At 32.5% G+C, this 13,419-nt stretch overlaps 1 protein-coding gene and 1 long non-coding RNA gene across 11 annotated transcripts; one reads left to right on the forward strand and one right to left on the reverse strand.

The window, feature by feature from the left end:
* The first annotated feature begins 242 nt into the window (after nucleotides 1-242).
* On the forward strand, nucleotides 243-7,859 carry LOC145804864 (uncharacterized). Of its 10 annotated transcripts, none has more exons than XR_014347495.1 (8): nucleotides 243-450; nucleotides 2,497-2,538; nucleotides 2,776-2,910; nucleotides 3,013-3,140; nucleotides 3,380-3,460; nucleotides 5,070-5,140; nucleotides 7,182-7,244; nucleotides 7,401-7,859. It is a non-coding gene; the product is annotated as an uncharacterized LOC145804864 (long non-coding RNA). The 10 variants fall into 10 exon arrangements; XR_014347498.1 differs by having other exon boundaries at nucleotides 7,182-7,220; XR_014347494.1 differs by lacking the exon at nucleotides 5,070-5,140.
* Nucleotides 7,860-10,895: 3,036 nt separating this feature from the next.
* LOC114268147 (putative receptor-like protein kinase At1g11050) lies at nucleotides 10,896-13,115 on the reverse strand. The gene has a single exon (XM_028209265.2). The coding sequence runs from the start codon at nucleotides 13,047-13,049 to the stop codon at nucleotides 11,001-11,003; it is 2,049 nt and encodes a 682-aa protein (XP_028065066.2). The 5' UTR covers nucleotides 13,050-13,115; the 3' UTR covers nucleotides 10,896-11,000.
* Between the last annotated feature and the right edge of the window lie 304 nt (nucleotides 13,116-13,419).

A 13,419-nucleotide genomic window follows, 5' to 3' on the forward strand; every position in this document is an offset into this window, starting at 1 on the left:
GAATGAGTTAAGGAAGTAACAATTGAAAAAAAAGAAGATAAAATACGGTATATATTTTTAAGATGAAAAAATTTAATAAATCACTATATTTTTTTAAAATTTACAAAAATTAATTTTAATTTTATATGTATATATATATATATTACAATTAATTTAAATTTATGATTTATTATAATTTACAAAAAATTGCACATTTCCCCCAACTTCACAACAATTAATATATTTTTTTAATTAAAAAAAAAATGCAGACACCGCCTCGAACGCTTCTCCCTATCGTTTCTCTCTACTCCTCGTCTCCAACTTATATCAGAGAAAAACCATATACTTAGAGAGAAAATATGGTTTGAGTCACTGGAGTTGTGGTTTATTCAATCCTTAATGCCGGACAGTGATGACCGGAGGCAAGCCGAGGAGAGCAGTAGATGAAGCGTTTGGCGAAGCTATCCCCAGGTGTGTGCACACGCCTTCTAGTATACTATTATATACGCTTTAATTTTGCTGTTTCAATTTTGTTTATATCCAATTGTTTCAATTAACTGTCATAATTATAGGTCCAATTATAAATTGCATAGCGTGTGTGCTCTAGTATATGTTAATTAATAAATAATAATAATAATAATAATAATAATAATAATAATCTTTTTTATGTTTATTAGGACATCTCCATTCATTGACTCTAATTTATATCAGATTTGAATTTGAGTAAAAATCACTCAAAACAACCTTCACTTTTTACCCAAACCCATATCAAATTGAATTTTAATCAAATTTTTACACAAATCAAGGATACTCAATTGTTTACTCAAAATTTCAAGATTAGTTTGTGGGTCTCAAATTTTACATTTTGCCATTAGTGAATGAGTTTGTCGATTGAAGTAGTGTTTGTTTCATTTCAAATAAAGCGTTTACTCAATTTTTTACTTAAATTTGAGTAAAATTTTGCATGTATACTTACAACCTTCATTAATTTTGTGACCATTTAAGCTTGTGACCTATCTTTTTGATCAGAGGTTGAATTGATCATCAGAAGAAGAATTAGGCCAAAATTAGGATACATTCTGGGAAAATAAAACTTCTATCGAAGTGAAGCAGATGAAAGGCTTTCATAAAATTTCTCGTAGAATCGAGAATGAAGTTTTCATTATTACCTATTAGCAACAATAGTAAAGGTTCTTGATGACCTCATGATTGTAGGGTAGTAGATATAAGTGTCAATTAATGTATAGCTAAATTTAGGAATCGCTAATACGTTCACATGTATATGTATCACAAACGTACATAACTTTCGTGACAACCTCTCTTTATAGAAAACTAGTGGCAAGGCACGCACAACTTGAAAAAAGTAATAGATAGAACTTCTTGGATGTCATGCCTACTCTCTCTCTCTCTCTATATGTATATATATATATATATTTATATGTTTGGAGTCTGTGTTGAAGTATGTTATGACTTGTGTTATAAAAGTGGTTTAAGTCCATATAAGAGTTTCTTAACCGTGAGCGTGTTTGGGAATGCTGATTTCATAACCACAAACTATTAAATCTTAAATTAGTCCACTCTGCTGACATATTTTATATAGAACTAGCTCTTCATAAAGTGATAGATACTGTTAGTTTTTAATTGCACTGGTTTTGATCTGGTCATGCCTTGTTTTGTCATGCCTTGTTTTTTCTTTGTAGCTATGCAAAGGAATATGCTGTTAACATTATCAGTTATCTAAAACAGAAAAGCCAATTGTAAAAAATAAATATACATTGTCATTTTGTACACCTTGCAGTTAATTTGCTGTTTCATTTTCATGCCCATTTTTGTTGGGGTTGTTTGATAACCCCTTATGAAGTGCTTAAATCTGATTTCTTTATTTTTATTTTTATTTTGTATGTGGATCTTTACTATACCTCTTAAAAATGAAGATCGACTTTGGAAGGATCTAAAGTTTAAGTGAGAGAGACCTAACTTATCACTGATTCTAGACACATTCATGGGAAATTTTACTTTAAGTTCTGAAAGTACTTGAGAAGTTCATACCACTACTCATTCAGCTTCAAAATTTTGACTCAGTCGATTGAGAATTGAGATTATCAAATAAATCTCAGTTCAATTAGGTATTTTGTTTATCAAGACAATGACCCCTCGTATACTCAAAAACCGATATAACACATTTTAGATTTCCATAATGATTTTGATGGATTGTCTTCATGCATATCACCAAAACAAGCTTCTCTCTTGATGTTTTGTAGTCTTTTAAAAGTAATTTTTTGAAATTGGTAATAGGGTCTTTTTTTCTTAATAAATGAAATGTATTATCATTTCCACTGGGCAAAGTAAAATGAAAGCTAAACTTTACTTTCATTTTCTCTATGTTAATGGGGTTTTGAACTAGTTACTCTTTGTAGGTTTAATTCTGAGTTGTCTTGTCTCACTTAATATTATTGGGTCATTGAAGTTATTTGGTACTTATTCAAGACTAAAATTTTATCGATCTGTTGATTGCAGATAGTTTTGATGGCTGCGCAAGCTGTATTCCAAGGTGAAAATGTAAGTCTGCATCAGCTACTTGCTATCTCCTCGGCATTTTTAATGCTGTTTATGGGTTGTTAGTTGGAAGAAGTTCAATCTCCAACATGTATTTCTTGTCAGCTGGTTTGAGTTCTAAACATTCTGGCCGAGAACTTTATCAACTTGTTTGCTAAACTTGCTTCATGTAATGTCTATAAATTATACATATATGCTAAAATAGTAGCAATATTGATACCATTTGAGGATAATGTTTAGGATTGGTGCCCTTTTTGTTGACGTTGGCTGCTTGTTTGTTGGGATTTGGTTAATCCCCATATGTAACCATCGGTGGACATCTAACTAATATGGTCAAAATCTTTGCTTTTCTCACTCTTGGCAGGAGAATCTTCGGTAAGATCTTGATCCAATAACAATTGAAAATTGCATAGTATGTTGCATTTCAAAAGTGATATCCAATCTCTAGAAAATCTATAGATTCTTTATGTTGTGAAGATGCTGTGATGAATATTTATATCAAGACTATGACTGAAGATCATGGCAATGAAGTTGTTGCTCAAGCTTGTGTGAGCATAGTTGATGTTATGAAGGATATTTGGATACATAGCGGTTGATCGAGCCATGTAAGTACAAATCTTGGTATTTCATTTCTTCTGTCTGTTGAAATCCATGTTCTAGTGCAAGAAAAAATAAAATAAAATAAAAAAAAAGGAAGAAAAGCAAATTAAGTTATCTAGTGTAATTTGCTTTCCAATCTGTTAGATATGCCTCAGCTTGATGAGGCAACTTTGGTATTGCATGGAGAGGAATCAACACAAGATGATAGTTTTAAACTCATTTGATTTGTAATTGGCAATTGCAGACAGTTTTGCACCCACCACAAGATCGAACAACCAGAAGTTGCTCAGCATATGGGTGCTCCAATTGCAGGAAATATATTGATGTAAGTGGTGATTCTGCTCTCATGTATGCTTCTAAACAATGTTCCGGGGGCAGGTATCCTTCTAAACATTGTTCTGAAACCCGGCCCCTTTGCCAAACAGGAAAAAGGGTTTGGGTTGAGGGTCACTAGTTCAACAGTTAGTTGAGTCAAGTCAACTGGAAAAAAATAAAATTAGAAATTATAATTAAATATAAAATTAAGTATTAAGATATATTTATTCAAGTTATTTTATATTTTAATATATTTGATGTTTGAAAAAAATAGTAATGAATATATATTTACACAATATTTGGTTTTTTTGTAATTTTTTTTCTATTTAGTGATTTTTTCCCTTAATATTTAGTCATTTTTTTTAAGATGCACCTAAAATATAAAATATTTCTGAATAAATTTGGAAAAAATTCACTGAACACATTTTTTTTTTTTTTTTTGTGTGTGTGTTTAGTGAATTTTTTCTAGATTTCTTCATTTTATCTTAAATTTTTATGTGCATTTAAAAAATAATTAAATATTTCTCTATCATCTCTTCTCATAACTTGTGTTTCTAAGGCAAGATTACTCTCATAAGATATATGTAATCACCTACAAATCACACACATTAGCTAAGCCCATGTTTTGCCACCAATGACAGTTTTACAGTTCATCTTAGGACTGACTTAGCCTTTAAGCTTTAAAAAAATATGGAATTTGTAAAGAACATTTCAAAGTTATGTAAACTAGATAACATTCCTGAAGTTGTTATCTCAAAACAAACATTATCACAAAAGTTAACTATCAGAGTTTCTAATGTTAGTTTTAGGTTAGTGGCATGGTTAGACTTTGAATTAAAATAAATAAGGTTAAAATTTTATTACTATTTTTACATATTCCAACACATTTTAAAATATTTTTATATAATTTTTACACATTTTCTTTATTAAAATAGCACTAAGCTCCTATCTATTTTGCGGAGTAGGAGGATTCAAATGGGGTTAAGGGATTAAAAAATAGTAATGATACACAATATACCTATATGACTTTTATACATAATTTTCATATAATATCTTTATTTTCAATCAAAAAACCTATCATTGTCTTTATAATTTTGACGTTTCCATTGGCACGTATGTTGGATGTATTTTGTGTATAAACTTTCTCTGATTTAGACATATAGACCACACTCAAAAGAGTTTTTTTTATTTATTTTATGGAACACACCCAAAAAATATTTGATCCACATACTTCATTATCTGATAATTTTGTAAATAATATTTTTGGACTCCATGATATTTTTGTGGTGACATTTTGCTACCTCTAGTTATGATTTTAATCTCATGTAAGCCTGCAGAATTATTGAGATATAAACATGGTTTGAATGATGTGAGATGAAGTAACAGTGCATCCAAGTCCTCCAGCAATGTTCTATATAAATTACAAAAAAATATATAAAAAAAAAGACTAAGAGAATAATAATAAATTATATTTGGCAGTTTGACGAAGGAAAAATGAAGACTAATTCTTGAGTCTTTCAATTATCTCATTAGAAAATTAATGTTTTATTCAGTCCATATTAGGGCTAATGTTTTAGTGTATTAGTAACATCAAGGATATTAATTCATGCATGCTTCAGCAATGTTACGATTACAGATTTAAAGCTGTAAGATTATTCACACACGAGACTTTTGCTAATGTGGGCTAGAGGTACATAATCTTATCCTCATTTATTCTATTTTCATGAAAGGTTTTTCATGATACCTAGCATTGCTGTAAACTTGAGTAACCATTCAAGCCATCATAGACTTGAAAAAAATATAGCTTAAATAAGTTGATTTTTTTTTTTTATTTATAATTATCTTAAAGTTAAGAGAGGGATGATTTTTAGAATCTACTTTCATCAATTCTTCTAATTTCTAGTCCAACTAACTTTGTTGGCCAAAAAAGAAAAAAGAGAACTCATTGCACGAAACTCACTTAAAATGGAGTTTAGTGAGACTAATTTGTGGGGTTAACTATGCAATTTTAGAATATCATGTGGCATTGTTCATGTGGTGCTTCTAATCAATTACGCAGCATAGAACTTTATGGGTGGAACGGTGCTGATCCACTTTTGTTTTAGGAACCCGTAACTCCTAAATAGGATTGGTGAATAGAAAGAAAAAATAAAAATAAAAATGCACAACAATTACCCACACACAAAAAACACAAAATTTATATGATTCACCTCAAAATTAAGACTACGTCCACTGTCACCATAGTTCTGCATCCACAATAATTAGAAAAGTTACACAAGATACAAAGATAGATCTCCTTAATTACATATACATAGATATTAGGACAATAGGTCACAAGTGTTAAAATATCAAAAATATCTTTACTCCAAATTCAAAATTATCCATCCACCTAATGCGTCACCGAAAAAGCTAACATGCCTTTTATGAAAGAAAAATATTGGAGACACCAAAAATTTTACCAAATTTTCTATCAAATGTCTCACATGGGTGTGGGACTCGCATCATGTGAGTTCCATGTGGGTTCCACACCTTTGTGAGACGTTTGGTAAAACTTTTGGGTTCTCTAGCATTACTCTTTATGAAATAGAGGGTATACACATTATTATTATAAATAGTACAAGAGGTCTTAACCTTTATTTGAGTGAGTGAGAGGAGCTCAAGTTATGTCCAAGTGGTCTCTGATCCATTTTTCCTTAGAAATGGCTTCAAAGACTGATTTTGTGATTCTGATGTTCATTTATGCCACCTTTGTGCTTATTTTTTTTGAAGTTGCTGCTACGAGTTACAGTGATCTCAAGTAAGCCCTCCATATATCTCATTTTTCTTGTTTTCTTGATTTGATAAACCACTTGGCTAATGTTGTGCATAGTGGGTGTTTGGGGTTTGCTTTTTTACGATTTTTTTTATTATTTTAGGAGTTAAAAAAAGTTTTAATGTGTTTGAGAAGTCGTTAAAAAAGCTTTCTTTTTTTTCTTTTTTTTTGGGGGGGGGATGAAAAGTTGATGTGACATTTAATTTTTTTAGCTAATAACAAATAGTTTGGTGATTTTTTGACTTTTTTAATTATTTAGGTTCTCAAATAGACGGGTTGGTTTGGAAGGTGACATTTTGACTAAAATATGAAGTTCAAAAAAAAAAATAGTGCTTGGAAATGACTTTTTGGTTTTATACGAAAAAATGTACAAAAAATAAAGAGAATGTGATGGAATTTTTGACTTTTTTGTATAACCTTTCGATTTTTCTAGTGACCTTTTGATTATTTTAGTTTCTTCCCAAACACCCAAGTGATTGGAGAAGCATGATTTGATCTAGTTAGACTCTTGATTATTTTCAACACATATTTGAATTCTATGATTCAATTTAAGTTGTTTATTTTGTAGATTATTGTGTTGAAAATTCATTAAAAAAATTAAATTAATCTTATAGTCATAGACACATAATTTAATTCCATCAGATTTATTTATTTATTTAAATAAATGGCTATTTTCAAAACAGTAATTATCGTTTATTGTCTAAGACAAAGATAATGAGATTATATAACTACAATTATTGAATCAATTTGTTTTTTAGTTTATTATTTTATTATTATGAAAATGATCTATTCTACACAGAAGTTTACAAGATGAATAGTTCAAATTATTAGAGTGAGAATGCAGTTGATCTTTTTGTCATTTTTTTTGTATAGCTAACCCAACGTTTAATTTTGTGCTTTTTTTATATTTATGTTTTAGTGCTTTCGTAGCAGATATGGTGAAGGAAAATCAGATCAGGTATGATGATTTGGCCTTGGACAGGTAATTTTGTATGCCACACTTGAACAGAACTATTAAGACAATTACGGAGGATAAGTGTTTGTTTAGTGCCGAATTGTGTGTGAAGTTCATCTATAAAAGCTTGAAAAGCAACTTTTTATTTGTTTTTGTAATTTGTGATTTTGATATATTTTGCAGTAACCGTACACAAGAACTTGCCGGAATTGGAAGTCTAGCGAAAGGTTTCCGTCAATACTTGATTTGGGACAGAAGAAGAACTTTCAAGAGGGTAAATTAGACAATATATGAAGTTTATAGCTACCTTGATCAACCACGTGGAGCCCAGCAATTTTGTTGTTCTTACAACATAATAGTAAGGTGTTTGAAATGTTGTATCGGTTGTTGCATGTAGAGATATCGCCATCTCCATCACCAGCACCAATTTAATTACTGAATCCCTTACAATCGTCATTACCACCACTATCATCATTGTTGTCTGTCTTCATGTCCAACCACCGTTGTTGTTTCTCAAGCTTCTTGTAATTTTAGTTTTTTCACAATATAAAATAATAGGCATTGGTGTTAATGCATGATATACTTTGTTTGATAAAAAAGGGTGGTGTGGATTGTTATATGGAAAATAAGTTTGTATATCAATTTTTTTTCTTATTTTACTATGACTACTTGAGGCATACCTTCCTAACTTTGATAATGCTATACTAAATAAGTGGTTTGAATTTAGGAACTTAAATTAAAACAAAAGATTTGCACAAATTAATATCCCAGACACACCACAGACACATGCTACAAAACAATTAGAGGTGGTTTAGATTACATTATTAGAGATATTGATAATATTGTTATAGGATGATAAAGGCTATGATTGAGAAATTAGATGGCTTTATTATAGTGTTTTGAAAAGTTGGTAAAATGTTGATTTTTTTACTTTTTTACTTTTTTAACAAAAAAATTGACTTTTTTGATAATTTTTTTGTGACTCTTTTTAAAGAACTTGATAAAAAGTTAAAAAAATTAGTTTTTTTTTTTTACTTTTTATTAAGTTCTCAAATTGCCCAATGTGTCCACGGTGTAAACTTCAACACTAAAGCCTAGTTCAAGGCAATAAAGAGTTTTTTTTTAGGTATGGGATCTATAAATTATATATATATATATATATATATATATATATGGGGTTTGTATCTCGGCATGAATAGTTGATAATTAGAGATCGTTTAGAAAGTAGGTTGATTTCTTGATTTTTTAATTTTTTTGATTATTTTTGCTTAGAGTTAAAAAGTCTGATTTGGGAAGGATTTTTGACTTTTTTATGAGAGAAAGAATGTAATGATTATGAGTTGGATGTGATATTTTGTCTTATTAGATTAAAAAACTTATTTTGTTTTTTATGGCTATTTTAGCTCAAAAAATCTCAAAATCAACTTCCCAAACGAAGACTTATGCCTCGTTTGGGAACAGACTAATTTAGTAACTTTTTGGCTATTTGGCTAAAAAAGTAGGTAAAAAAAACTTATATGTTTGGGATGACTTTTTGGCTAATTACGAAAAGATGTGCAAAAAGTAGAGAGAAAAGAGAATCTTTGACTTTTTTGTATGAGTTATTGGCTTTTTGGTTAAAAATGTAATTTTTTGGCTTTTTGGCTAAAAAGGTAAGTAGTTTATTATGGATCTCAATTCCTTTTCTTTTTTTTTTTTTGGGTAAACTAGCAGTAACTGATAGTTGAATTTAATTCCCATCAAGTTCCATTGAAAATAAATCATAGTAAAATCGTAGTTAAAAATTATTTTTTGTGATATTTTTTGCATATGTTACTAAAAATTGACAATTAGTGATTTTTTTTTTGTCACGACTTTTATAAATTTTAAAACTTACAATTAGTGACTTTTTTGTGATTAATTTTTCAAATTGTCTCTGAAAATTAAAAATTAGTGACTTTTTTTGTGACGATATTTTTAAACTGTCATTAAAACTTATAATTAACGACATATTTTGTGACAAATTTTCAAACTGTCGCTGAAAATTAATAATTAGTGATGATTTTTTTAAAAATATTTGATGAAAAATGCTATTAATTATTATAAAACCTATTAGACAATAAGTCTACCTATTAGGACCTCCACATAAATTTTTTTTTTTTTTTTTTTTTGAGGTAGAATAAAGTTGATTTAATGTTTCCGGCGGAAAACATTTTTAAAAAAATATTTTTTTGTATTTTCTACCATTTGATATAACAGAAAATGTAAGTTGACGGAAAATATTTTTATAATCGGCTGAGAACAAATCTATTTGAGCCGAATTTTTTTTTTTTTTTAGCTAAACTGTACCAATGTTAGCACATTACTACCCTCACCATCATATCCACCATCACCATGTCACCACTATTAACATGCTATCGCCACGAGCCAAGGTTCTCTCCTTGCACTCTCGTATTTGCGCTCATCTTTACAGACCTTCGGGTCTACTTTTAGATCCAATTTTAATAATCCAAACCGTTTATATTTTATAATTTATTCGGTATATCATACCTGTAAAAAATCAAGTTAATCGGATATCAGAAAGTATATGTTCGGAAAACTGTTTATTAAATTCTTTAAAAAATAACTTTTAGTTCAATTTTTCGAACACATACTTTCTGATATCCGATCAACTTGATTTTTTACAGGTATGATATACTGAATAAATTATAAAATATGAACGGTTCGAATTATCAAAATTGGGCCTAAAAGTAGACCCGAAGGCCTGCAAGGACGGGCGCAAGTACAAGAGCTGCAAGGAGATAATCCTCATTCGCTATCGCCACCATCACTGTACCCAGCGTCATTGCCGCCACTGCCCAACCAGAAAAAATAAAAAATAAAAAAAGTAATTATCGAAATAAACGGAGCGTAAGTCTTGCTGCATGGTTATGTGAACATTTCAGGAGCATTCAGTCGGCAATCTTTTTGGCTTGACCAAGAAATCTGATCTCCTCCGAGTCACACGGCGTTTTAACCGAAATAACTTCACACTTCAAACTAGTTCGTTAGAAGCTTGCCTCATTCTACTACAGGGATTGATGGTCCACCAATTAGCCCCCCAAGTGTTTGATTATTTTACTCAGTGAGTTTTTCCACCCTGCTGAATAGTGTTGTTCAAAAATATTGGTTAAACCGAAACTGATCTGGATCAGTTTAAATTTTACAGTTTTATTCGATTTTTTGTAAAGAACGTTTAGGGCTCCGGTTTCAATTAATTAAGAACCGTCGACTATGGTTCGATTTCCAGATTAAAACTCAAAGAACTTAATAGAACCGAAATATTCTATATTAGACAATACTAATGTAATATTTAATATATGATATAAAGAATCCGATTTGTTAATTTTTGGAGTACTTTTATAGGTAGAAAACAGCTTATTGAATTTCTACCTTAGAACCATACAACCAAACCAGAACCGAACTATTTTGTGGTTTGGTTCTGTTTTGATTCCAAAAGTTATACAGTTCATTTAGTTCGCAAATTTGTAGGTACACTGCCGAGCCATGCATATTTCGTGTTTTGTGTATTTGATTTATTTTCTTTACTATTTTGTGGACATAAAATTGAGATTGTTATTTCTAGATTGCTCTTAAGAGTTCGTTTGTCTGTTTTTCATGTTAGACTAATCCCTGTGCTTTGTATTCATTGATCATCTCTTTGTAATAAAGCAAAAAACAATATATATATATATATATATATATATGCACACACTATAAACTGCAACGCAGAAAACAAAGTATATACATTACAGGCTTTCTTGTTTATCTAAACATGTTATTATCTGTATGTAATTGGGAACTCCTCGCATGTAGAGTAAGCCTGCCTACAGCTGACCCATCCCAGATTCCGCAGTGTTGAGAGTCTTGTGCACTGAGTTGCCTATTTGATTCTTGCAATGCACTAAAAACATTCCCATCAGCATAAATTGGCCGGTCTGGGATTTCTGGAACCTCAATGTCCCCTTCCAACATTTTCAAAGCATCCAAAATTGTAGGCCTCAAAGCCACCATCACATGAGCACACAAAATCCCCACAAGCACAAACCTTCCCATGATCTCCTTGGGATTCCTGTTCACTGATTCCCCATCTCCCAACAATGAACCTTCAAACGCCTCTTCTATCCTCCCTGCCTTCACAAGCGACCACGCCCAATCTGTGATCAAAAACGACCGCGATGTCCCCGAGGAAGACAAGTCAAGGGCCTTCCTTCCGCACATTATCTCCAAAACCACCACCCCGAAGCTGTAAACATCGCTCTTCTCAGTCAATTGCCCATAAAGCGCATACTCGGGGGCTAAATACCCATGTGTACCTGCCACTCGTGTCGTGACATGTGAATGCCCTTCTCTATTTTGCTTGGCTAATCCAAAATCAGCAACTCTAGCTCTCATATCACCATCTAAAAGTATGTTTGTGGTCTTAATATCTCTATGATATATTGCAGGCTTGACACCATAATGCAAATAAGCCAAAGCCTTTGCCACATCAAGAACTATGTTCTTCCTCTGAGGCCAACTCAATGGTTTTCGCGGAGATGATGGAAATAAATGGTCATTGAGGTTCCCATTCGGCATGTAATCGTAAACGAGGTACCTCTCGCTTTCTCTCTCTCCAAATTCGTCATTGTCTTCGCCCACTACGCAACAGCCTCTGAGCGGAACCAAGTTCCGGTGCTTCAGAGTACTAATGATCTCAACTTCATTGTAGAATTCAGAATTGCCTTGAAGATCTGATTCAATGACTCTTTTCACAGCAACCAATCTTCCATCTGGGAGAGACCCTTTGTAGACAACCCCAAATTGTCCTCTCCCAATCATGTTTTTCATTGAAAAATTATCAGTAGCCCTCTCTAGGTCTTGGATTTTGTACCATATGGACCCCGCCTTCGGCCGCCACCACCGGTCGCCATGATCATCCACCTCAAACCCAAAACTTGAAAAAACTTTTGCAGATTTGGCCCAACTTTTCCACCAAAAGTACAAGCCCAACAAACACGATAGGGCTAGAACCGCAACACCGGCACCGGCCGAGCCGTAAACTAGGGCTTGGTAGGTCATGGTGCGTGATTTTGAACCACTTGGTAGTGACATTGGGAGCCCCAAGATGCACGTTAGGGCACCCATGCTTTTTGGGCCATCAAGATTGATGACACCAGCAGCATAGAGAACTGTGTACTGAAAGCAACTCTTGGAATGGGAGCTATTGCCATCAATTGAGAGCAAGTGGGACTGGGCCTGGAAGCCCGCCAGGACACAAGCGTCGCAAGCGATGTTGTTGGTGAGGTCGAACCGGCAGGCTAGGTCAAGTGGGCTACTATGCCCGGCCCGTTCGACCCAGTCCTGTTTGGTTTGGATGTTGGCACATGTGTTGGTGGTGTTGACATAGGTTTGGGGATCAAGGCATTTGGAAGTGAGGGTTGGGGGGAGAGAGAGGTTTGTGAGCTTGGCTTGGAATGAAGAGAGGCATGAATTGGAGGTGGGAAGGTCTGGAAGCCTGAAGAGAGAGGTGTCTCTGAGGTATTGCGACATGGCAACACCATAGAGGCTGATGAGTGTTTGGCAACATGTGGTGGTGGGGGGAGAGACTGTTTGGTTGCAGGCAGAGGAGTCCCATGGGATTGAGAGGACATAGTCTAGATTCAAAGGGCATGATGATGAAACTGAGGGGAGAGATAGAAGGTAAAGAGAGAGTGTTGATATGAGTAGAAGATCAAAAAGCTTGTCCATTTTTGTGGCTTGAAGAGGGGAGGGAGAGAGAGAGAGAGAGAGAGAGAGAGAGAGATTATCCAGGCAACGCTTAAAATATACCATCAAGAGTCTTTTCTTATCAAAAGTCTACAAAACAGTCTCCTTCCATGAAGTCTCCTGTGTCACTTGCAAATAAAATATATATATATATATATATATATTCTTTAAAAAAAAAAAAAAAAAGAGTTCACATTCAACTAATCAATTATGGTGAGGTTTCACACTTAAAATTCATCAAGAAGAGTACACATGGCCCAATCAGACTTTTATTTGATTTGAACAAGCTATTATTTTGACCTTTCCAAACCACTCAAGCTTTCAATTTTGTTTTTTTAGGCTTAAGATTTTTTTTTTCTACATTTCTTCATCCAAATCAGTCAAATTATATTTGATTCATTGAAATAAAGATAGAATAAAATAAAATAATCATTAT

The sequence above is a fragment of the Camellia sinensis genome, chromosome 12, assembly GCF_055761805.1.
Source record: "Camellia sinensis isolate YWXY chromosome 12, ASM5576180v1, whole genome shotgun sequence".
In the NCBI taxonomy this organism is placed as follows: domain Eukaryota; kingdom Viridiplantae; phylum Streptophyta; class Magnoliopsida; order Ericales; family Theaceae; genus Camellia; species Camellia sinensis.

Bases quoted from the DNA above. Each gene is read 5' to 3' on its own strand.
- LOC114268147 (XM_028209265.2), bottom strand. From the start codon at position 13,049: ATGGTATATTTTAAGCGTTGCCTGGATAATCTCTCTCTCTCTCTCTCT.